The sequence below is a fragment of the Triturus cristatus genome, chromosome 3_1 (assembly GCF_964204655.1).
Source record: "Triturus cristatus chromosome 3_1, aTriCri1.1, whole genome shotgun sequence".
Lineage (NCBI taxonomy): Eukaryota > Metazoa > Chordata > Amphibia > Caudata > Salamandridae > Triturus > Triturus cristatus.
The window spans coordinates 615,435,136-615,461,858 of NC_140583.1; the positions used below are offsets into that span (position 1 = coordinate 615,435,136).

General features: G+C 43.4%; 1 protein-coding gene across 1 annotated transcript in view; it reads right to left on the minus strand.

Moving 5' to 3' along the window:
• SNRPA1 (small nuclear ribonucleoprotein polypeptide A') overlaps positions 1 to 25,576 on the minus strand; it is a 49,346-nt gene extending 23,770 nt beyond the window's left edge. Inside the window, exons 1-3 of the mRNA XM_085644549.1 lie at positions 25,414 to 25,576; positions 12,087 to 12,234; positions 1,948 to 2,026 (exon numbers count right to left, since the gene is read on the minus strand). Coding sequence (XP_085500675.1) covers positions 1,948 to 2,026; positions 12,087 to 12,234; positions 25,414 to 25,495 — 309 coding nt within the window. The 5' untranslated portion in view covers positions 25,496 to 25,576. The remainder of the gene's footprint in view (positions 1 to 1,947; positions 2,027 to 12,086; positions 12,235 to 25,413) is intronic.
• Positions 25,577 to 26,723: the final 1,147 nt, after the last annotated feature.

A 26,723-nucleotide genomic window follows, 5' to 3' on the forward strand; every position in this document is an offset into this window, starting at 1 on the left:
CTCATTCAGAGGGTCTGGACCCATAATCAGAAATAAAACTCACGCTCTAGAATAAAAGCTTAACTTATGATCTGTAGGTACTGTGTTCTTTCCCCAAAACTGTACCTTGTACACCCAATTGGCACCTCTCTGCCCACATGCCAGTCCCTTGTAAAAGGTACCATGGGTACTGTGGCCGGGGAAGGCCTCTAAGGGCTGCAGCACTTATTGTGCCACCCTTCGAGGGAGGACAGACAGACGCACACACCCCTGCGTGTTTTGGTACAGAACAAAGTGAAGAGTCGGCATGGCACACATCCCTGTGTGCCATGCCCACAACCCACTGCCCTGGCATAGGTCAGCCACCCTTCGGCTGGGGGCACTATGCCAGTGGTGAGGGTACAGGTGCATGAGCCCTGTATCCCCTATAGTGTCTAGACCAATTCCTAGACACTGCAAGTACAGTAAAGCCATTTTTGGTATCAAACATCTCAGCACATTAAACCCACACAGATACCAGTATGGTATTTAAACAAAAATGCACTTTAATGGCATCTTAGATCTGCCCCCTGAAAAACGACCAGCCTCTGGTGGGTTACCCGACTGGTACACACCAGCCTGCCACCACAAGACAGTTTTCTGGACCCCTGGGATGGCAGCCTTCGCTCCCTGAGCCAAGAAACAAATCCTTTCCTGGGTGGAGGTGTTCACACCTCCCCAGGTCAGGAAGAGCAATGTAGTAGGGAGCTTCAAAGGCCTTGCAGCCTTTGTAATGCGACCCTCCCCCCCCCCCCCCCCCCCAGCCTCTCCTGCTATTAGGACCCGCCTCCTTCCTGTCTCCCCTCCTTTTCAGCAGGAAGGCAGGCGGGAAAACTAAGCCAGCCCAGATGGTGAGCCGACCTCTGCCAACCCCATCCTTTAGGTGGGGGAGGAGAGGTAAAGCCCACTCATCAGTGCCTGCCATCTTGCAGATTGCAGGTACTCCCCAATCAGGATTTGGGATTGTGCTCACTCCCCCACATGGGGTGAGACCACCAAGGGTGTAGTCATCCTAAGGTCAGAAGCTCATTGGCTACTCACCCAGAGACTCCTAAAACGCCCCCTAAATATAGTATTCAGGGGTCAGCCCGAACCAAGAACTCAGACATGAAACTAGAAGAAAAGAAGGACTGAACAGCTGTGGCGAAGAGGAGGATGCCCACTGACTTCACCCCACCTCTAACCTGCAGAAGCGAAAATTGTGTTGCAGTGTAGTTCCTATTTCCCTTATAGTCTCTGCGCATTGGAATAATATACACTATAGTTTTTGCATAGGACTAAGGTCAGTATGCCTCTTATCGAGTATATTAAACTTAATTACTTTGTGTGCCAGCTAACTCAGAGGTCACTAGAAACTTCTCGAACAAACAAGGGAGAAGTTTCTTACAACCGCATAAACATGACAACTGTTTCCCTTTAGAATCGGAACGAGTCTCAGAATCTTTGAAACAATAGATAACAGTTTCACTCAGTCAATCGTGCATGCTTAGTTTCTTCAGAGTTACACAGAAATAGACTAGCGTTTCAATAAAAAGGGTTTATTGGACAGTCTTGTTTCTCGTGTAAGAGATGAGCTGTTACAATCATTAGACAGTAAGCAAGATAGAATACGCACAGCGTAAGCAGTAAGAATAAATAATACTGCAATAGCATTGTCTTTTAGCTATGACATTCATATATACATAAATAACACGGGCTGCTCTTGAAATGGATATTGGTGGTGCATTCTCCCGAGGAATACGGAGGGAGGGGTTCATTGTAAACGCCTTTGTGTAGGATTTCTGCAGCACATTAAGGGATGTGTATTTTTTGAGCAGGCAACGGATATACATTTATCAAATGTCTCCTCAATGTCCAGCACGTCGTCACAGAATCATCAGTAGCAAATGATAACACCCATCCCCAGTGAACCCAAATAAAAATACTCACCAACTCAACAAGGTTGTTGCTGGTAAGAATGAGCTCTCGCAGGTTGGGCAAAACCTGTTCTAGTCCTTCACCTATGCGACTGAAACAAGAATAATACAAATTACAAAATAACACGAAATAGAAAATCAAGACCTCAAAGTGCTAGTTAGTTTAGCACTCGAATGCAAAAGGTGTCAAAGCACTAAATTGGAGTATCAGCCTGTGGATAGCCCTGAAACTGATCTCAGCAACTGGTTCATTCTTACCATTTGAACCCAGCAAGGTAAATTTTCTATTGATGCAACAGGGCTTTATTGGTGGTGTATTAATTCACATGATCCTAAATGCGGGGCATACTGTGCTATTAAAATCTATACTTATGCATGGTCAACAATTTAGTCAGTGGATTGGAATGCCCACTCATTCAAGTCCATGAGGTCACAACATTTTTAATTTCTAAATTATTTGCCAAATCTAGTTAGCACCTCCATAACTGGATTCTGCCACTAATAGGGGACTTTATGCCAATATGTGGGACGTTTTCTAGAGAAGAATGGCTAAGCAAGCTGGAGGTGCACCAAGGGACAAAGTTATTGTTGAAGCAAACAAAAGAGTGAGGGGTCAAAACTAGTGAATTCCAATTAATGTTTGGTGAACAAATTCAATTAAGAGAAAACGAATGTGCAGAGGAAGCTATGTTGTGCACCAGTCACTCAGGAACTATTTATAAACTAACCACTGTAGGTGGATTCCCCAAGAAGAGATGCCACCAGTCGCTGCTAGGAGCTTGCATGATAAATAATTTGCGGTGTTTGTAGATACTACCTATAGCCATAAGATACAAATCTCCTAGTGTATACGGGGGGGACCAAACAGCCATTAGATCATTCAATGTCTCCTTTTCGGTGATCAAATACGAAGAAGATCAGGACTCAAAAAATCCACTCGCTACGACGGGTCAAATTTGATCAGGTCAAGCTAATTTTAGCAACTACTTGTTCTTTTGGTGAGTGACCTTAAAATTGAAGAACAGGTGTTCTGTTCATTAAGAAAGTGAATGACCAGTAAAGACGCCTTGAATTCTTGTTATTATCGGGACATTTGCTGTCTGTTCAAGGAGCGGTCAGATGTCAGTTTGTCTTTTTACTAATTGTTGCTCTTTACTGAAAAATGGTGTTTACTTCTTTCATTCATTAAAGTTACAGTTTTTTGTCAAGTGAGCGGTTTGACAATCATGGTAAAACTGCTGTTAATTTTCAGGTTTTTTTCTAAAACAGCTTGTAAATGACTAGTACAAGTATTTTAAAATACATCAGGAATATAACAAGATTTTTTGGGGGGGGAATTCAGAAGTCTGATGGGAAAAAAAATAATTAAATAGGAGCAAAACAAATCAGAACTATGTACTTGGTAACGTGCAAACAACATTTGCAGAAACTAGATTTCCAAACATTGTACACCATTTAGTAATATCAGTAAATGTTGTGGCCATTTCCACGGAAAATCTGTTGATTGCAAATAAGTGTGCTACCTCTTCATGCTTCAGGTATGTATTTAGTGATAGTTTTTAAACATGACATGACTTGAGAAACAAGTCATGTTTGCGAGATTCCAGTATCCACATTCTGAAATATAATACGGCCAGCCTAGGTCGTGGAGTTGGCACCGCCATGAAAAATATATGGGCTGCAGCGAGATACTGGAATCTCGCAAACGCGGAAATACAAAGTCTGCTTTTAATTAAAACCGGATTCCTTTCTGAAAACCCACTGGAGGGTTAATAATTGCACCAAGAACAAGATTGCATGGCAGACACCTTTGGGAAAAATATTGGCGAAATAAAACCTACAAGTCCCAGGATGCCTTAAGAACTGAGCACCGGAGCCAGCCCACCTGGGGGCAGGTAATGGCCATTAAAATGAGGGACTTGCAAAGAGGACGTGATCCCTGCCATCAATCACAGTGCCGGTCTGTGAACAAGAAGCAGGAGCTTCAAAACGCGTGAACCTTTTCACACTGAGCTTTTGAAATGAATGCAGTTTTGCAATAAAATAAAGGACCTTATTGCAAATAATGGGGTCCTGCTTTGATCTTTGAGTGCACCTCAGACACAGACACACACAGACAGACGATGCCTGGTGAAATCAGACACCTCCCCAAACCCAAGTGAAAGCACCTTCACCCAAATATTGACCACAAAATTAATTTATTAAGCTACACCCCTGAAAGAAACTGGTGGCCCGTGGTGTTGCTCCATAATTTGAAACGCTGTTCTCCGACAGTTTCAAAACACAGGGAAGCGCCATATTTACAAGAATGCTGTGCACCCCTGCGTTACCCATTGCGCTGGTGCTAAAAATGTTGCTAAGCACAGGCACCCTGCCATTTTGCTAGGGTGCCTGCTCTGCTGGTGCAATTGTTTATGTACAGGAAGGGACACCTTGCTGCATAAAAACTATTTACAGGAGATTTGTCCAATTTTGTGTAGCACATGTGTAAAGTACAATACGAGCAGAAACAAAACATTTCTCCTTGTATCGCCTGCTTAACACCAGGTATTCTTGGGCGGTATTTCTGGCCCTGCCCCATACTTTGTAAAGATGGGGCAGCGTCAAAAAGCAATGGGTTTTGAAACACCAATTGTACATCGAATGCTGCCCGAATAAGGGCATTAGATACAAGACAGCGTTAAGCCACATTAGGTGGCTTATGCCACCTTATAAATAAGGCAAAGGAGTTAAAGCGTGTGTGGGAAGCTGGGTTCTGTTGCAGTACCCCCCCACACTTTGCCAGATTTATGATGCACTTTGACTTGATGTGCCATGGGTCCCTGCCAATCAAGTTCCAAGGGCCTGTGTTCTTTCCCAAAACTGTACCTTTGTACCCCCAATTGGCACCATTCTGGCCACATGCAAGTCCCTTGTAAAAGGTGCCATTGGTATAAGGGGCACTGTGACCAGGGAACGCCTCTAATGGCTGAAGCACATTGTGCCACCCGTAAAAGTCCTGTACCTTTGCACCGAAGCATGCAGCCTGCAATGGCAGGCTGTGTGTGCTGAGAAAAGTGAAGAGTCAACATGGCACAAAGGACTGCAGCACACTGCCTATGGTATAGGTAAGACACCCCTCTAGCTGGGTGCACTATGCCACTGGTGAGGGTACAGTTGCATTAGCACTGTACCCCTATAGTGCTAAAGTCCATTCTTACACATTGTAATTGCAGTAAAGCCATAAAGAGTATATGACTTGGGAGTTTGTCATTACGAACTCCACAGCATTATAATGGCTGAATTATGGGAAGCTTGGTAGCAGACCTCTCAGCATATTAAACCCACACTGATGCCAGTGTGGGATTTATTATATAATGCATTCAGAGGGAATCTTAGATCTGCCCCCTGGAGAAAAAAAAACGACCAGCCTGTGGTGGGTTTCCTGACTGGTAAACACCAGCCTGCCACCAAGAGACATGTTTCTGGACCCCTGGGGTGGGAGTCTTTGCTCCCTTAGCCCAGAAACAAAGCCTTTCCTGGCTAAAGGTGTTCACAACTCCCCCAGGCCAGGAAGAGCCATCTGTGGCAGGGGCACTTCAAAGGCCTTGCCACTTTTGTAACGTGACACCCAGCCTCTCCTGCTATCAGGAGCAGGCCCCCTTCCTGTCTCCCCCTCCTTTCCTACAGGAAGACAGGCAGGAAAAATAAGCCAGCCCAGGTGTGCCCACCTCTGCTAACTCAACCCCTCAGATGGGGGGGGGAGGAGAGGTAAAGCCCACTCTTCAGTGCCCGCCATCTTGCAGATGGCAGGCACTCTCCTATCAGGGTTAGGTATTGTGTCCCCTGTGCCACAGGGTGAGCACACCAAGGGTGTAGTCACCCTAGGGCCATTGGTAACTGACCTTGAGGCCCCTAAAACACCCCATAAATACAGTATTGAGGGGGCAGCCCTGGACCAAGAAGGCAGATTCCCGCAACCTACGAAGGACAAAAGACATCCAGCAGAAGAGACTGCAGAGAAGAACTGACTTTGCCCCAGCCCTACCAGCCCGTCTGCAGTTTCCAGAGATCCTGCTCCAAAGGTCACCTGGTCCTGCAGCCAGCGACCTCCAGAACCCCTGGGTGGACTGACTGACTTCAGCAAAGACTGGATCTCCTGTGAACAGCAGCTCTGTTCAATAGAAACAGCCAAGAAAGACTCAGGCTGCAGAGGACAAAAATAGACACCAGGAACCACCACTGCAACAGATGCCTACGGCCAGAGTCCGATTGGCCCACCGGTCCCAGCGAGGCTCCCCCAGTACTCCAGAGTCAGAGTCCACTGTGTGTTGACCCTTGCAGAACTCCCAGACGTCGCCTGCAGCCTCTGCACAGAGAAGTCCCCCAACCGCGAGTGGCCTGATAAGGTGAAATCAGACCTCAAGACACTTGTGCATCCAGCCACCCTGGAGAAGAGAACCAGAGGTGCACCAATGTCGCAGAGCCCTCCTACTTACCTGCGCAGCTGTTGGTTCATCCTGGAAGACTTACTGGACCGAGCCTGCAGCTAAAAACCAAAACCGGAAAGTCCCGTTGATAACAGGACACCCCACGCCAAAACAGCACCCTGCGCCACTGTGGGTGCTCCTTGGGTGCTAAACCGGATCCCCTTTTGCCCTGAGCCTAATACCAGGAGCTTTGCTCCCACAACATTGTGGCCAACCAGAGGACCCCATCCCCCATTGGAAAACATTGGGCCTCAGCACTCTGCATCCAGCTGTCCTAGTGCCGCTGAGGGTGCATCCTCGACCCTGGAGGAACACTGGTTCTAACCCCAGAATACCAACTTCAAAACCTAAGAACTTACAGAGAAACAGAGAACGCAGTTCTCCTATAGGACTGCACTTTCTGCTTTTCTGTGAAAAATCTTATAAGTGTGGAGTTGGTTTGTATGAAAACCCTGAGACTGCAAGTGTGTAAAAACTGAATTACTTACCTTTTGTCTAGGAGATGTCCCAGTGTGATATCTAGGCCATATCACTCAGTAGAAAAGGTAACTTAAAAAGTAATCTGTGAAGTAAATGAAAAGTAATTTAAATGGCTTTACAAACACATGACTTACCTGGAACCAATCCGATTGCATTCAAACGGTCTTTAACTGCATTATTCCTGCAAAGTGTTATTATACTTACATTACCAGGCATGGCTTGGTTCTAGAAAATAAAATGCAAACGAAAAAAAATGTATACAAATTGGTCAGAATTTAGTCTTTGAGCGTGTGACCTCGTTTGACCGAGTGTGTACAATTAATGCTTAACACTACCCTCTGATAAAGCCTTACTGCTTGCCCACCCTACCACAAATCGAGTGTAAGGTATTATCTACTTCTAACTCTGCCTACCTTTGGAGTTCCACTGGACTGTGCACACTATACCTTACTTTGGTATAGTATATACAGAGCCAGCTTCCTACCGCTTGTGCAGATGGCTATATAAATGACATGCATTTAAGTGGTCTTTGTCTATGGACAACCACATTCATGTGCAAGTGGACCAGGCCATCAGTGGTGAAAGATACCTCTACAAATCAGACTCTGCACCAGTCTTCCGGATATTTGTGTATCCTGGAAGTGCGATTGTTAGGCCTGGGCAATGGACAAAAGCTGGTCTTAGAGATGACCTTTAGTTTATAGATGTGGAGATGTGTCCTTGCCGTGGACATCTGATAGTAGAGACTAATTTGTATATGTTTTTGCTCTACCCGAGGGTGCTGGCTCATATTTGCACTGTTTTGTAGTTCATTGTGTTGGGCCATCACTGCATGGAACAGTTGCCTTTATGGACTGTGTTCCTCCCTTAGCTCACTTCGAGCTCTGCCATCTCTTCTCTCTTTCCCGGTGGTGTCTGACTGGGCATTCTGTTCTTCCCCTGGTAAAGTGTCACTCTTAAGTAGGACACATATGTACGAAATGGCACACATAAGCACACTGAAAACATGTCACACACAGACAACTGAACACTTGCCACCTAGGCACCCTCAGTTATTAGCTGAAGATATATCACCCCCCGAAAACTTAATGTAAGAGAGAAGATTTATTGCCGATCACCATGTGGTAGATCCGCTCTGCGCAACTGAAGACCCAAGAGCAGGGAACTGGGTGATTGTCAAAACAAAACAGATGGCAAACTATAGTCAGAAACACACAGAACTCAGCAAAAATTTGAATAGAATGTATTTAGAGTAAATACATATATCCCATTAGAAATGTTTAGCAGGACCCTTAAAACCGGAGATGGCTTTTAGGGAGTCTTTAACACCAGGTCACGTGTGCCCAGCAAGAGACAGGCTTCAAAGAACTGGTTTTGTGCCCATTAGCGATTACCTCCTTGCAGCTTGGAATTATGAATTACACCCTCACATTTGAATGAATGTGGCCAAACAGCATACCTGCTGTCTGAATTGAAACAGATTTCCTCCAAGAGAAATAGCCATCCATGGAGAAAAGTATCCTGAGCTAGCCGGACACATCCTATAATTGGAAATCAGTTTAGAGAAGCAGAGCAGCCCTGGCTGATAAACATATTACACTGTGCAAGTGCTCAGGTGTGGAGTTTTCAGAGTCAAAACAAGCCCAAATTACCTCAAAGAGAAACAAATGTATTTCCTAAATGGCTTTTTAGGCATAGCTTCTAAACACATTTAAGAAACAATTTCTTGGGTTATACAGTTTGGCGCGGCTTTCACTTCTGGGGAGGGCAGACAACTAGATGTGGCCAAGTGGGGTACCTTTTAGCCATCAAACTACGATACCTGGCTTGTTGCAGGCATAATTGCAAAAAATTGCTTTTTGCAACATGCTTCTCTGGGAATGGAACAAGATCAATATGCGTTTAGAATTAAATGTTGAACTACAATGTGCATGCCTCTTTTTACACATCAGGTTATATGGTTAAATAAATAACATTACTTTGGTGTTGCTCACAGAAGTCTGTAGTGAGAAGCATTGTTGGTCTTTTGTCGTGAGCCGAGGAGTTGGTCAATCGGTCGTGAAGCGGTGTCAGTCCATCGGTCGTGAGGCAGAAAATCAGTTACTGATTGCACATTAACAACCAAGCTGGAGAGCTCCGCAATGGCCTACATTAACAACCAAGCTGGAGAGCTCCGCAATGGCCTACAGTCCAGTTACCAAGCCTTGCAAAATATGAAGAGCCATACAGACTGAACACAGGGCATTCCAGGCAGCATGGGAAGAAGATTACTTGTTTGTAGAATGCCCAAAAGAGAAAGCCACCAGTTTGCTTTGCCAGGAGAAAGTAAATCTCCGTAAGAGATAACTTGGAACGGCACCACAAAACTCGGCACTCCAGCTATACTGAGAATTTCCCATTGCACTCAATGATGCTTTTGCCAAACGCAGTTTTAAAGCAATCACTTCTTTCCCAGCAGAAGCTCTTCCTTTGCCAGATGAAGGAATCTGAGGCGGTTACAGAAGCATCATTCCAAATATGCTACTTGCTTGCCAAATATATATATATATATATATATATATATATATATATATATATATATATATATATATATATATATATATATATATATATATATATATATATAAAAAAATCAATAATAAAAAATCAATAATAAAAAAAAAAAATCCCCTAGGCAGAGCTGGTGAAGAAAGGTTTCCTTTCAGAAGCTGACATTTTATTTGAAAACCCTTATTAATAAAGCCAGCAGCATTTTAAAGGAAATCAGTGCATTACAGCTGATTCCACATGTGTAAGCAGAATAGAGGCAATGGGTGAAAACATCCAAAAATAGGTGATCTAAGCAGTTAAGAGCGTCACCGCAGCACAATTCAGCTCTTGAAGCATCTTTTTTGGGGCAGGCTACAGAAGAAATCGGGAAAATTATACCTCATGACAAATTTCCTCTTTTTACAGTGGCCCAGAAAGTAATTTGCATGTTTGGCTTAACATACGTTTGTGAAAGTTATTTTTCCACAATGGGACTGCTGAAGCTAAAGAGTAAACTAAGAAATAAGCTTACAGACTTGCATCTGGATCAGATCTTAAGACTTGCAGTTTCAGACAAAGTACCAGATTACAGAACACTAATCGGAGACATGAAGTGTAAAATAAGTACCTAGTATATCTGTCTTTATTTTTCTGACTCCGTTAAACCAGTGCTGCATTGGGCCTTTGCTGAAAATCAGATTAATGAGAATCACCATGCAATGCCTCTTAAGATTGCTATTGTCGGATAATAAAAGGTTGTTATGAAAATGCTCGCTTTGTAGTTACACCTGCTTTCCAAATAAAGCATAGTCTAGTAATATTTTGAAAAGGCGCAGATATGTTTGTTGTTGTTCTCGCCCGGCCGAACCCGCAGGCCAATCGGTGAGACCCTTGGCCACAAACCAGACTGTAATTTTGGCCCCCCAAGAGAAAGTTTGTGAGTACCCATGTGTTAGATGAAGCCACAAAAAGCAAAGACATGTATGCTTTATAATAACAAGTACTGTCAAAGCCAAGGCACCCAGCTTGCACTGTATGAAGAGCTTTGCAAAGTTAGGAGAGAACAACAATCAGCAGGAGGAGTCTGGAAGGGTGCAACTAGTAGGGCTGCAGGCCTATGACCTGAAGGCACAGCCAGAAAAGAAGCCGTTTCTGCTGCAGACTGATCTGCACTGGCTGTGACAAGTCACATACTACTTTTCCACACCATCAAAGCATCAATGGCACAGTGTAATTATCGGCAAAAATGGGGTGACCCTTTACAGGTCAGATTAGGGCTCACAACAGACCGTTAAAGAGGTCTGTAGCCAGAAACTAAATATCAGAGTGCAGGCCTGCCAGTCTTTGGCGATCCTGGACTATGCAAAGTTGACTGGGGAAAAAAAAAAAGAATCTGTAAAGCAACACTGCAAGCAAAATTGCTCCAGAGGGTGACAAAGAGGTCAACACGATACATCAAGGACTATTCAGCAATCCAGAGACCGCATAAGAAGGAATAAAGATCTTATAGGAAAAATGTTAATTCTACAGAATGATACACGCAGTACAACAAAAAAAAAAAAAGAGAAATATTAACCCTTCATTTAACAGCTCCAAGCTACCACACAGAACAAATGAATCACAAATAGGTATTGTTGGCAGCCCATCAGACGGTGGCACAAACGTTCTTGTACCTTAAATTTTATATTGACTTTCCACATTAAAGTGCTAACATTTTCAATACAGGAGGTGAGGAATGCCCATCATGAGATAGAAAGCTGAATGATTTAAAATGTGTCCGATCCTGGTAACACAGGTAAGCCAAAGAGAGAGGGTAATGTCTAATCCTTTAACGACAATGGACAAACACCATTGAGGGTGTGACTTTTTTTTGCTATGAGTGACTACTGAACGTAAGGGCTTAATTATTAAGAGGTGCAAGAAAAAAGGCAAGAGTTCTGCACCAGACACACTCAAAGACATGCGTTATGCATTTAAGGGTATTTTGCTAAATGGAGATTGCCAGCAGTGTAGAGTAAATTAAACAGCCAGAAAAGGCACGTATTGTGATATTACTTCATTTTTTTTTACACTGTCTGGGCATTGGGTGCACTTAATCAGTACCAGTTTTACATCCAAATATAGCAATAAGAAAAAGAAAGGTGATCAGTCAACCTTTGCAAGGGGCCTTCAACTGCGCATCAACACGCGTTGCTAGAATTTTTGTAAAATTTGAGCTAGAAACAATTTGTTAGAATCTGCAGATTATGCAGCAGATGAATTATGTGGCAAATGCAACAATTTTATAATTATGCTAAAATCTGTGACCGCACAAACACATAATTCTAGTGACCCTGCACATTTGCCATTTTCACTGTTCAAGCAAAAACTCGCCAAATCTGGCCACCATAATGTAAGGTATCAGCGATTTTAAGGAAAGACAAGTTTAACAATGGAAACCATGTTGAGGAAAAAACAAACAAAAAAAAAAGGACAGGAAAAAACACTGGACATTAAATGCCTCCAGTGTTGCATGTTATACGAAAAAAAAAAAAAAAAAGAAATCAAAAGTATACTCCAATATCGGAACATGGAGGAGGGGTAAAAAGAAACACAAAGAACACGCACAAGAAAAAAAAACCAGTAGATGTCCTACACGCATAAGTAATGGCATGTCCCCAACAATAGCACTTACCATATTCTATTGTTATTCATAAGTAATGTTTTAAGCCTCTTCAACAAAGGAAATCCTTCAACTTTCCGGATTTCATTATCTGAGAAATCAATTGTATCAAACTGATCCAAAGTTGCACCCACATTTTCAATAACTGGAATCTTGTATCCTGCAAAGAAGAAATGTAAAGGTTACCTTAAGGAAGCTGTATGGACTTTTTACTAAAGCCCAAACAACTTAAAAGCAACTGAAGAGGACTAATTTCTCGTTTCATCCCTTCAAATGTCTTCATTGTCCTTGTTTTCCATGCTGAGGTCTACAATTAGAAGCCCTATTCAGGAATGGCATTGCTTAAGTTGTGGTTTAAAACTAAATAGGAAACCAGCAATACTCAAAACCCTACACACAATGTTTTTCTTATATTTGAAGGGATTCATCACCGCAGACGTGTAAATAGAGAACAAATTATTTTGATAACTTGTTCAGATAAAGTATACTTAGGCACTTTGCAGGGATGCCATCAAATAAACTTCACAAGTAGCAGCAAAGAAGCAGCAGAGCTTTTTATTTTTGGGAAGGAGAGGGGGCACCATCAATATATGCTCAGAAATTAAAACGAAAACTAGCATTTACACAAATGCAAAACGTGAGGAGTATAATTCCCCCAGCTCTAAGACTAGGCCTGAGACAACAACCAGTGGACAGCAGTGGGTAAAGGTGTTTGTGGCAGGCGGAGAAAGGGGAGAACAACCACGTGGATAAACAGCAGAGAGCAAGGGTCAGAAAAATACAAGGAAGACACCGTTTCAAAGAGAGAAATACAGATTTCCCATTCAACGCCACAGCTGAAACATGATGAGAAGAGGGCACCTACTCAGTTTTGAATGGCTGGCTAAAAGTAGAGGATAATTCTAAAGCCACTACTATGAATCCCAGAGTTACTGGTGCTACTGGGTCCCGGTATGCAATGGTATGGGGAGCAGAGTCCAAATGAGATGGAATGCAGGAAGCATAGTGAAGAAAAAAAAAAAAAAAAAAAAAGAAAAGGAGTACAGATGTAGGAAGACAAAGAAATGGGAGTTACAAAAGGGAGGATGGTATTAAAAAAAGAAGAGGAGTGGAAGATTAGGGAAAAAAGGAGTTAAATAGTACAGCAATTAAAGGAATGAGGAACGAAATGGAGAAACCAGAGCAAATAAAAGGGGAAATGAAAAAAGAAAGGCAAATAAAACTAGAAGAGGAATTTAAGAAAATTAGGCTGATTGCAAAACAAAATGCAGAAGGAACAAAAAGTGAGGAACAAGGGGAAGAAAGGATAAGTGGCTAATTATAAAGGGGACAGAATGGAAATTGGCACAGAAGAAATGAAGACAAATAAATTAGCATGTACATGGATAATGGAGTAATGAAAGGATCAAATCAGAAAGGGCAGATGGAGAAATGTATGAAAAAGTAGGAAACAAAAGAAAAGTTAAAAAAAGTAACAAAAAAAGTAAAGTTTAAGGAAGGAATGGCAGAGGTAAGACTGATACAATGTATTTGTATTTGAAACCCACCATGCTCCTGTGTACATGCCCTTGGTTTAAAACAAACTCCCAAAATGTATCTATGTATTTCATAGGTTAACTACTAAGGCCATGAACCCAATTCCACTGATATCACGCAATATGGAAGAAGCAGTATTCCTAGGTTCTGTATCACTGTTTATTTAGTACACTGTGCACATCATCAGTTAACATATGGACTGCTTGAGTCTGAAACAGTGAGTGGGTCTCAGCGTTTCATGATTAGGTATTGGAAGATGGATTTTATATATTTTTGATGGGAGGGTGTAACACCACAGTATGACGAAAACTGCATATTTGAAAGGAAATACGCACACCACTGGTCGAGGTTACCTACTGTAAAATCATAGCCACTCTGGTGCTGAGTGAGATATAAAAACAGTGACAAAAATATGAAATACGGCGCATCTTTGGCGACTGCGAGCTAAAATAACATTAAGGCATTCCATTTCAGCCAACTCCTCCCGACTCTTCCTACTGCAATTGCCTTATATTTACCCCGTCCGCTGAATGCGGAACAGTTCGCCAGTGTGTCAATCTGATGGATTTGCACCCCAAATTAATTTTAAGGCACTTGTGTGGGAGGGCGGCGGGTGTACTTGGCCAACAGCAAGGAACAATAACACTGGTCTATGAAATCTACGAATTACAAGTTAAATAAGCATTTGCAATGCAACAGGTCTCGCGTTTGAGCTATCAGCATTGTAAATTACAATGCCTTTTATTTATGTGTTTTGAAAACTTGCAAGCGGTGCGTAAACACGCACTTTGTACTTATAGTCCTTACTTATGAGAAGCAAGGCTGGCAGTAAAAGATGCACTTACTGCCAGCTTTGCTAATCGTAAGCAAGGACTACAAGTACAAAGTGCATGTTTACGCACTGCTTGCATGTTTTCAAAACACAAATAAAAGGCATTGTAATTTACAATGCCGACAGCTCAAACTTTTGCAAACGCAAGACCTTTTGCATTGCAAATGCTTGTTGAGCTGTGAGACAGGGTGCGACAGCAGCTATAGGACCATGATGCCAGGCTATGCGCTTTAAAAGTAGGATGGAGAGATAAATGACACCAAAGCTGGGGAGTCTAATTTAGGTCCCGTAGGATCTATGACAAATTATTAGACTATCAATATAAAATAAGGTAAATAAAAATAACTCAAACACAGTCAGTGGTTAGCCTGAATATTGAACTTACAGGGAAAGCGCCTTTAGTTTTTACCTGTAATACACATGATTTATTGGACTGAAGTAGAGTTGTGTTTTAAACTATCTGCCCCTCCCATCAGCCAATAAATGGATTCTGGAATTGCTGAGCCACTCTTTCTAGGGTTGTGGCACTATTTTGATAACATGATGATCTACTAAGCAGTTATGGAATACTGTTAATGGTTACAAGTATAAGCAAAAGAGGAGAATAAAGTTTTGCAAAAACTACGGCAAAACTAGAATAGCAAAAATGTTGGCAGCCAATGCCAGACCTGCTGGCTCTGCCAATGTTTGTTGGCTGGGATTATGTGTCTTCTTGCCTATGGGTTTGGGTAAGTAAGCGGACGGATGGCTGTGTGTACCTGTGCATAGGCAAGTGGGTGAATAAGTGTCCTGTACACCAGGGTCATGGTGAATGAGCCCCCTAGGATGCTACTGGTAGTACTGCACCCTGTCACATTACATGTCCAAATCCCTGCAGGTTTACTCCTTCCTGTAACAGAATCACACTTCACCTTCCCACATTATGATACCCCACTCCTGCAGCGCTTCACCAGCATACCGAAAATGTAATAAACATGGACAAAATAAGTAGGAACTTTTGTGGTGGAAAGGCAGATTGGTCCCTGACAGTTTGTGTAAGTGCAGTGCTTGGAGGGAGTGGCTATCCCAAAAGATAGTGGTACAACGCGGAGGGTGGTAGTGCAGCAGTAAGAAGTAGTAGTGTGGATTGATTATGCGGTGCTGGCAGTGGTACAATGCGGAGGGTGGTAGTGCATCAGTAAGGGATAGTAGTGTGAATTGATGGTGCGGTGCTTGCAGTGGTAATGTGATGCTGATGGTGGTATTGGCTTTTGCCGATCTCAGCGTGATGCTGAGGGTGGTAATGAGATTCTTCAAGTGGTACTGTAGTTTTGGTTGTCAGAACTGACGGTTGCGTTTGAAAGACACTTCATCATAAATAGGCGAACAAGAAGTCTGATGTAAAGCGAAGATCACACGCTGCTGCAGGCCCAGGGTGAGCAGCTTAACCAGCTGTCGTTCTCTTCGCATTCAGACACTTCCAGTCCCTCATTTATTAATGGAAAAGGCATAATCAAAAGTACCGCATGAAAATATATTTGAGACTTTGCTCTCCCTTTAAATACGAGTTGGAACATTGACATTTTGAAGCTCAGGTGACACATGAAAAGGAGGGGGCAGAAATCAGTAATGCTCGGATTCGAAAGAAGCAGAGCCACACAGCAGCCTGGTGGAATTACTGCTTCCAGCTCATCACAAATGAATCACACGAAAGGAATGCCCGACTATTCCTGACTCCGATGGAGTCGTGAAGGGTAAGGTACACAAACTGGCATTACAACTGTACATCAAATAAAGGCATAATGTGCTTCAATGAGAGCAGGGTCCTTCAAGAGTTCTTCAGACGGACCCACTCTGTGAAAGCTCTTCCTAGTTTAACCTGAAAACAAAGAGCAGCCCTTAAATCTACTGCAAACCCGAAAGAACAGATGCAGCCGCCTAGCAGGGCTCCTCAATTCGCCTATCTCTCCCCAGACTTCAAATGAAGCACGTCAAAAATGGAAAAAAGCTGCAAGGCTGACTGAGCTGTGCACTGTCCCGTGCTGAATAGCAGCACTAAAATCACATCGCAGGCATGATTGAAAAAGTTTAACCCTCACAGAGTAGTGTCAGGAAACGTGCACACGTTCTTACTGCAGACTGTTCGAAGGGGGACTTCCGGTGAGGCCTAAAGGCCAGAGCAGTCGACTTTGAAACTGGGGAAGGAAGCTAGAATCCTGGAGGCGGCTCAACATCCTGTGATTCTGGGCAACCAATCACCTAATCCTTCCGAGCATAAAAAAAATAAATCCGACCTTGTTGCATCTAAAATGCTTAACAGATGACGTCCTAATCATAATGTTATCAAGGGGTTGCAACCCATTGCCCCTTCCCTACCCTAACAAATCTAAAAATAAAAGTCCAGTGGGAAGGACGAACAAACACATTCACAAACACTGGCATACAAATGTTTAAGGACACATTTCGAGAAAACACTGCATGCTTTCAAGGGTATCATGTGATCACACACACAGACACGGCTACAGAGACACACGTTGGGGCATGGGTTAAATATACTAACTTGAGCCGAAGGTATAGGAGCATTTAAAATCAGCCCGCATCAAGTCATTTAGGCTGCCTAAGGCTCGACCTAAACAAGCAGGGGCATGCAGAAAGCAAGCGCGGCTGTGAAAGAGCGATGCACTTAATGAGCCATGACGGAGGAAAGCTAGATGGCGCCTGTGCGCGTAACCGTGCATGTAACCACATGCTTTAGGCCACACAAAAAGCGTGTGGTCAGCTTTTTGAAGCCCACTAACTAAAAGTCTCGCCAGAGCAGCACATGCACTAGCTCAGGCGAGACCTAAAAAAAGGAAACGAGGAATTCAAGGAATGCAGCGTCCTACGAGTGGTGCTCGCGAGAGCGAGCACCAGGCCATATGTTTTGAATTATCGCGCACGTGTCTGGGCACAATAATTCAAAATATATGGCGCAGTGCAGGTAACCGCAAGCAATAGGCCACACACGAGTGTGTGGTGAGCTTTTTGAAGCCCGTACAGTAAGTCTCACCTAGCAGCGCATGCGCGCTGCTAGGCGAGACCTAAAAACCACATAAAGTATGATACTTGTATGATTTAAAAGTAAACAGGTTGTGACTAAGAGGAAAGGACATTAGAAGCTGTGTGGATGAGACTTGGGAAAGTTACTTAGGACTAAGACGAAGCAACTTAGTTAAAGGGTTTTGGAGTTCACTCATGTCCATCAACGGAACAGCAAATGCTGGAAGATAATTAACTCAAGACAACGCCATTTCCCTGTTCCAGGAGGTCCCAATATCTCAAACAAATCAGCAAAAAAAAAAAAAAAAAAAACTTGTAGCACTGAAGATCGGGGCAGACTTCGACTACAAGATTCTCACAGAGAGCAATGAGAGTTACTCCAGACCAAGGAGATACACAGTTTTGTTGGATGCTTTTCTAAATCTGTTTCGTTACAGTAGTGGGGAAGCCCGAGCACAGGTTGGTGGAGGCTCTGGATCCTTTGGTCTGCCAAAAGGCATCTGCCAACAGCAACAGCATACAACAAAGGGCATTATGTATGGAGTGCTCTCACAACAAAGAAACATTTGTTAGAGCTGTATCATTATCAACAACTGGTGGAGCAATACTGAGAGTCTGGCTTTCTGGAGCAACAATTCAAAAACGGTCAGTTAGCAAAAGTATTGCTAAGGTAGGTTAACCAACTGAAGTGACACAAAATCAATGTTGTACCTACACTTCCAAGGCTGCTCTCTGGAACGATTTTTTTTAAATTCCCTACACCTGAATTCTGTCAGCCCCGTGCATGTCAAAGGGCAGGGAGGGGCATCTGGGCCCACAACCGTGGGGGTGGAGGCCTTTTGCCATTGCTGACCCAGGCCCGTCTTACTACGGCTCTGCAAACTGGGCCAAGTACAACCCTTTCCACACTTGACTCACAAGCAGGCACTTCAACAATGTTAGTACAGGGGTACTACTCTTGTCGAAAAGACAAGTATTTTATAAAAGACTCCAACTACACATTCCATAATGCTTGAACGCCCAGTTCAAGGGGCCTCTACTGACTAATCCAATTACTCTTCTGCCCGGGAAGGGCTCTGGCATTTCTAAAGAAAGCCGATCTCGTCCTTTCTTACTATATCATCTGGTGTTGCGCCCTCCCATTAAGAGACACCAGCAATACACATATGTGGTCTGTGGAAAGCAACCTTGCATCTACCTTTTACTCTGGTCCAAGCGGTGTGCTTCCAAAAAGGAACCCGCAAACTTGTATTAGTGCATGGTACACCATCAATCCTATTACACACGCACAGGTACAGTGCATGGAATGTTGGAGGGATCATAAATTCATCGTGAGCAGCAGAACTTTTAGATCAATGCGCCTGTAGGTGCACAGCCAGGTCTCCTAGGTCAAAAATCCGGTTGCTATAATTCACTAACAAGGTATGCTGCCCCCACCGTTTTATTTTGAGAGTTTATAGAGCGCTGGCTAGACCCGGAGGTATCAGAGTGCTTCACATAAGGTTCCACAGAAATTAAAAAATTACATCAGTTACACGAAAAAGATTTCAGGGGAGTAGAAGACGAAATAAGGGTAAGAGGGTGGGGAAAAGGGGTAGGAGGTAGATAGGATGGAGAGACGAAGGACAGTCTGCCCAAAGCCCGGCTGGGTAGGTGACGGCCGAGAGGGGGGTGGGGAGTCCACAGCCCATCTCCTCTTTAGCTATAGGGTAGCTCCCCCGGGCATCAGCCAAACAGCTAGGTCTTAACGGGAAAACAGTTAAAGAGCAAAGAGGAGGGATAAAGGGAGCGTAAAGGAGAAAGGGGGTGGAGTAAAGGGGTAGGAGGGAGAATACAACAGAGCGACTAAGTAAGTTCTGTCCAAAGACCGGCTGAGTAGGTGACAGCTGAAGGGGTCGTCCACAGCCCATCTACTCTTTATCCATCAAGTAGCTCCACCGGGCATCGGTCAAAAAGCTAGGTCTCCACGGTCAGAGGTAGGTTCACAGATTCCGTATCTTGATGGGTAGGCCAGATGGGAGATGTGTTTGAGGACTGGCCGATGTCCATTTTTTTCTAAGAGTAGCCTTGCTCCTCGCATGAAACCTGCGTCACAATGACAACTTGTTTGGTGTGCCAGTCACAGTTCAGAATAGGTTCAAAGATAAATGCAGTTCAGGGGTCATGAAAGTACATTATGGAGGTGGCATTTCAGATCCCAACTTTTTTTTCTTTTAATCTTCCTTTTGCCCCAGGGGTGGGGAATTTGTATCGTCTGAGAGGAGACATTTCCTATGGGGACAAGAAGACTTGGGGCATTACGATGACGGATGATTGGACCACCGATCACTACTGCGGCAGTCAGGAGACCGCCAACATGCATACGGGCGATCAGACTGTCTCATTATGACTCGACCACCGAGATGACGTTGGAAACGCTGTGGGGGCATGCTCTGGTCAAATAAAAGGGGTGCAGAATATTCCTCCACTGAGCAACACCTCCTGCCCAATGCACATGGAGGTGTGTGGGGGCACTGAAGAGCCACTTTCAAAGTACACAACAGACAGGGGCCTGATATCTGTTTCAGACTAACTTTTCATGGCGGTGTTAACACCATGAAAAGGTTGTCGGAAAAGGATACTGTAATCCCGAAGTCGGTGCCTGCCTTGGCATCACCACCATTCTGGGATGAATCTCAGACTGCCGCCCCGTCCGGATCTCGGATCCTGGCGGAGGCGCCAGTCTTGCATCATACAGAAGTCCGACCGCCACCGACGACCTGTCCGTGACTGGACCACCTGACATCCAAATCAGGCCCTTAATCTCTAGTTTACCGGAAGGACAAGAAAAAACTAAATTACAGAAGAAGGGACATGACTGGCAGCCTGGCGCTCACAGCAAATCAGAATTGCTTTGACAAATCCCATCAACAGGAAAAATGTGTAAAGGTCAGTGAATGGAGGACTGGATTAGAATTTAAACTTGGCCTAGTGAAGCATTAATCCTGCTCCCCAAGAAAGTATTTCTTTCGACTAAAGGAGCAGCCTGAGCATGTGATTGGCAGTGGGCTCTGTGATTCCACTCGTGGAGTAACTTGAGGGTGTGTGCACAATTTGCAGATTGTCCAGATGAAGGCCATTATATACACACGCACACTGGTACCTTGGAGCAACTTCGGGCTGCAACTGAGGAAGCAGGACAACACACCTTACCCACAGTGTTTGGTAAAGAGCCTGGAGGATGACGAGCTGGTCATCTAGGATTTGTGCCCAAAGCCCTATGCTCCCTTTTGGGCGTTGCATGTATCCTCACTGGCCCCATGGATCTTGGCTCAACCTATCTGTCCCACAGCCCTCACCCTATTTTTGCTTCCTTTTGGTTCACCATGGGCCATACACAATTGCTGCCCTCCTGCAGGCTTCAGCTGTTAAATGAGCATGGCTAACAGTTAAATGTCCTTGGCTCACACTTGGTGCTGGCCCTCTTCTTCGGTGGCTGAATCAGAATATCGGGGTAATGCATCTCTCAAAGAATGGTTTTGTGTGTGCCCCTGCAAGGCTGCCTTTGTCACTGCAGAGATTGAAACTACCTAGTTTAGTCCCTCTGCCTCCCTTCTACGCAGAAACTTGGCCTAGTTACCACCTTTATGGGACCTCTCCCTCTTTTCATCAGACATATTCAGTGTAAGACAGTCCAGCAACATCTGACACTACAATTGCAGCACTCTTCATTCACCTTATTCTATCCTGAAGTCTTAATTATATCTTCAAACGTAATATTTCCAATAGAGAAAATGAAGCGTATTTATTTTTGTTAATCAATATGTTATCTCCAAGTGATATCTTCAGACTACCGCATTAATTACATTATTGTATTTACTTCCTTAAGATTCTCCATGAATGTTATTTCCTCTGCCTGTAACATGCTACTCCAATGTTTATTAATTTGTTTCACTTGCATGTTTTATCCAAGAATTAATTAACTCATTGTTTCAAAAATGGATCTGGAAATACTTATCCATTATCTCCCTGGAGGCAGTCTCTGCAAATGTAGGAACGCATTATTCCTTCATGGTAGCAGTTTGAATACTAAACATGTCCCTCTTCATTCCAGGCCTACGTCTCCATGTTTCAGGAGAATGAGAGGGAAAGGTGTGTGTATATCTGGAGGTCATCAGGTAAAAGGTAGGTGTCTGCAGAGTGTGCGCATATGAAGGGATGTATATGTTTGAGGCTGGACATATTTAGTAGGAGACTGGCCAGGCCCAGTGGGTGGATATGTGTATCTGAAAAAGGGTTTTTTGGGACCTTGTTTCTCTGCAAGGTAGAGGGGTTCATCAGGAAATTAAGTCAGTGCAGGATGTATATGTGTAGTAGGTCAGCCAGACTGGATAACTGAAGTATGGAAGGTGATATGAAAACACAGGTGATGGGAGGCTGCTTGTAATAAGTCTAGCACTTGCAACAACCCATCATTCTTTTGCTCGCCACATCCCCACTGTTTGGTTCCAGCTATATGCAAATCAGTCTTGACCCTGTTCCTCAAGGGAACAGTCCAGCCAGAACTGCCAAGTCAGGTCCTCCCTGAACCATAATACAAGCAACCTAGGATCGGTTTCACCCTACTTATGGGTTGTGTGTGTTTCATGTACCGCCCTAAATAGTATAGGTATGCCTGCTGTAGGTCCAATGCTCACTGTGTCACTGGAATCAAGCTGTACCCGACTGGTGAGCCCATAACTAGGGCAAAACTGGTCATGGATTATTTGCTTTCCAGCTCAGAAAGGACCCTGCATGGCAGTTTGGGATGGACTGTTCCCAAGAGGAGCAGGTTCAAGACTGATTTGCATATCGCGGTGTCCAAACTGAGGTGGCATGGTGGGCAAAAGAACGATGTGTTGTGATGCTACCCCAAGCGATTGTCAGTGGTTAGACAAAAAGCAAGCATTCCTCCTATCAACTTGTGCGTTTCATGGAAGACGGTCTATGTCGCTGCAGGAAATGAATGTGGTTGTGTCTGCAAACTTGTGCTCTCAGGCACTCCTTATGGCATCTACACTCTGTAGATATCATTATGAGCTCGAGGAAAAAAACACACACAACCCACACTTCTCTTTTCAGTTTCATTAGTTACTTCACCAGCAATTCACTGCCAATGAGCGTGAGAGAAGAATTAGGAAAAGATGGGAAGAGAGCAAAGACTACGTAGGGAGAAAAAAGTAAATGCAGACTATCAAAAGGTGAAGAGTAACGAAAATGAGAACATGTATGTTAGAACAGAAAAGCAATCAAAAGGAACAATCACAGGCCTAGGAATCAATGCTTGAAAAGAGGGTTAGCAAAATGAAAAAGAATATTAAAGACAAATTTGTTGTTAGCTAAAATGTTACTGAGATGTCCAACGAAAAGCACCTATTACTAAATTGTAGCCGTTTGGATCGCTTTCCATGATCTTCCTATTCAGACGCCGGTCGATCGGTTTTGGCGCCTTCTCTATCCTTTGAGCATTTGTGACCTCAATCGCTGTTTTGATCCAAATTAAATCCTCTAAGTCGGTATTTCCGCTTTGCACATCTCTCCGATATTATATCAGAGTCAAGCCCTATGAAGCGGTCTCTCGAAATGTTTGAACCTCTTGGAAGGTTCCCCTATAATAGCTCCTTTGATCTGGCTCTACGCGACATTTAGATCTTCTATTCTCTGACTTCGATTAGAGTTATTTTCTTGATTTTTGTGGATCTACATTTTGGAAACGCATGCCCTAAACAGTTCTTCTGTACGTATACAGGTCCCTTTTCACCCGTGTTGACCTTTGCGTCCTGAAGAAGGTGGTACTCCTTATTGGGAGTGGTTTCACCGAAACGTGCATCGGCGCTTTGAACAGGGCCCTTTCCTCCCTTCTACCCCAATTGAACTTTGGTCAAAACCGTGACTTCAGAAACCTTAGATATCATTATTATATATCTGTTTGAACATTTACCAGGGTTTTTTCTGCGTCCCAGGCTGGTGGGGCCCGAATGTATTGTCAGTCTGCATTTGATGTGCTGTTTGGACTTTAGATATTGTATGAATGTGTTTTGAGTTCGAATGAGTGTGTGTATTGATTAGTTCTTTTTTCTGTTGGGAACCTGTCTCTTTCTTTTTTGCACCATATTTGTGTATTGTGATTTATTTAGTTTGTTGCTGTATACTAATTCCACCTATTTGATATGTTTGTCTCTTTGGAATTGTTTTCCTGAATCATCTAAAAATGTGATTTATATATTTATTTTCTCGGAAAAATAATAACAATAAAGAAAAAAAAATCTAATATCATTCCTTTTTGATTTTTTCAAATCCAGGATATGTGTATATATGTATATATTTGCCTTTGATCCAGCCAGAGTGTCTTTAGCTTAATTTGATTATATGATACATTGTACATGTAAAAGTATAAAGGGTAGAGTATGGATTTTGTGTTCAATTTGATTTCCCACCCGACTCTCTACCTATATCAGTTTACTAGGGGTCCCCTTTGTTTATTGGTGCTACCCCAAGCGATTGTCCGTGGTTAGACAAATAGCAAGCATTCCTCCCATCAACTTGTGCGTTTCATGGAAGACTGTCTATGTCGCTGCAGGAAATGAATGTGGTTGTGTCTGCAAACTTGTGCTCTCAGGCTCTCCTTATGGCAATCTACACTCTGTAGATATCATTTTGAGCTCGAGAAAAAAAACGCACACACAACCCACACTACTCTTTTCAGTTTCATTAGTTACTTCACCAGCAATTCACTGCCAATGAGCGTGAGAGAAGAATTAGGAAAAGATGGGAAGAGAGCAAAGACTACGTAGGGAGAAAAAAGTAAATGCAGACTATCAAAAGGTGAAGAGTAAAGAAAATGAGAACATGCACGTTAGAACAGAAAGGCAATCAAAGGAACAATCACAGGCCTAGGAATCATGCTTGAAAAGAGGGTTAGCAAAATGAAAAAGAATATTAAAGACATCTTTGTTGTTTGCTAAAATGTTACTGAGATGTCCAACGAAAAGCACCTATTGTAGCCGTTTAGGGGTATCAATTCTGATGCGATAGTTTGAGGGTTTAACCGCATACACATTTTAATTACAAAATTGTAAACAAATGCACCCATGGCAGCGATTGTCGCATTTTCTTTAAACTAAGGTCTAATCCTGAAGCGAAAGATAAGTGGGTTAATGCACACAATGCAGATATTGTATGTAATTTATCACAAGTTGTAATTGGTACCCTAAATACGTGGGTCAAGGCACACACAGCAACAATATGCACGTAACATTTTAGAGGTTTGAGCAGTAGCAAAATAGCACACGGAACTCCATTGACATTATCTACACCAATTGAGTCTCAGGTGAAAAACATTCACTCTGAAAATGTACCAAAGTCACACACAAAAATCACAGTAATTAGTAAGAAGAAATAGCTTTCACATTATCAGATTGTTAAGTATTCGCAGTACTGGACAGTTTAAATACGAGAGAGAAAAAGTGTTTGATCCAGCCTTCTAATTGATCTAGGATGTAAGTGGACAAATGTAGTCCTATATAAGGAAAGTAGATTTCGGTAGCAGTTCGCTCGCAGCACACGTAGATTAAAAAACAAAGTCCACACTCCTCTTGCCCTCTCGGGGGGACTCCCAAGAAGTTATCCCTCAGGTCAATCATCACAATGGCACCACAGAATATACAACTATTTCATCTCGTGTTGATGTCTCAATCTAATGGTGTGTTTCAGCCCTCAAACTACGGCTCATTCTAGGGTTTTTATCCCTTCGAGTTCGATTCGGTATTTCTCTGCTGGAAGTTTACCTGTTCCCTGAACAACAGCTCTACCTCTCTCCAATCACATCCACTCATTTTCAAAATGCCAATTACATGGCTTCTCCTGTCCTCCCTACAGACGCCTGTACTCTCTCCATCCACCTTTAACTGTCCCTCGTCCCCGTGACATGCTTACCCCGGAGGTCCAACTCACGGTCCCTCACGGCGTTGGTATACTGTGCAGCCCCCTCGATAAGTTCGGCCGTTAACTTCACCATCGTGCACACTTTCTGTTCCACGGCACTGCCAAAAACAAGAAACACGCCTGAGAAACGCGCACTATACGTGCGTCCTAAATTTACGTCATCACAAGAGGACAAGTTCACGAGATATAGTAAGAAACGTCACGCAAACAAAACTACCTCCCAATGGCACCGCGAAATATCTACCGCGACACTGTTTATTAATGAAAGTCGTAAAATAAAAACATTTTTTGAAAGAAGTAGAATTATCTACGGTGTTTGCTAGATTTTAAAGCGGCACGAGTGCAGTCTCAAGCAGTAGTTAAATACTAAAATTATATCTATATTTATGTTCCTGGGAATTTTCATTGAGAAACAAAAAACGACTTCTACTGTTGCATTTTTTTTAACAAGACAATAGGAATACAATACTGTGGTTAACGTTTCAAGATGGCCACCATGCTTACGTGATTGATGTTGAGCCCGCTTTGTTGCGAGGCACAATTTAATAGCGAGAACTGGGGCGTTGAAGTTCACTCCTAATAACACAATGTCGCGAGATAGTCTAAGAAGCTCCCTGTCGGAAAGCGATCGTTTTGTGCATTTGACGAGCTCAGACGGGAAAGGGGTTGGCATTTGAACAAGAACTGTTGAAACGGTCTTGCGTTAGAGCTTGCCCTGGAAATTAGGTGCCAGCTGTGCCAAGTTTTTAGTTAGCCCATTTGTGCCATTTTCATTTTTTCAGCCTGCATGTGTCACATTTTCTGAACTATGCGTGACTCTTCGAGTGACACTTTACCACCTTTCCAAGAGAACAAGCATATGCAATGTTATAGGTCTCGCATTTTTTAAAGTTAGAGCTATTGGCGTTGTAAATGATATTGTTTTTTTACTAGAGAAGTTTAGAAGACTAAGAATGAGAAATTACCACTGGTAAGAGAGGCAGCTGTAGCACTGCCTAGAGGACTTAGAATGAGGAATTACCGACAGGACCAGAGAAGCAGCTAGCCGCACTGTCTACAGGACTAAGAATGGGTAATTACCACTGTGACCAGAGAAAACGCTGCAGCACTGCCTAGAGGACTTAGAATGAGGAATGACCAACAGGCCCAGAGAAGCAGCCTGCAGCACTGCCTAGAGCAGTGGTTCCCAAACTTTTTTGACCCCCGGCTCCCTTGAGCTGTTGGCCGTGGCTCCCTATTATGTTCCATTTTTTTGGCAAGTGGGGGGGATGTAAGTACAGCCTCAGGGGTACTTTCATTTT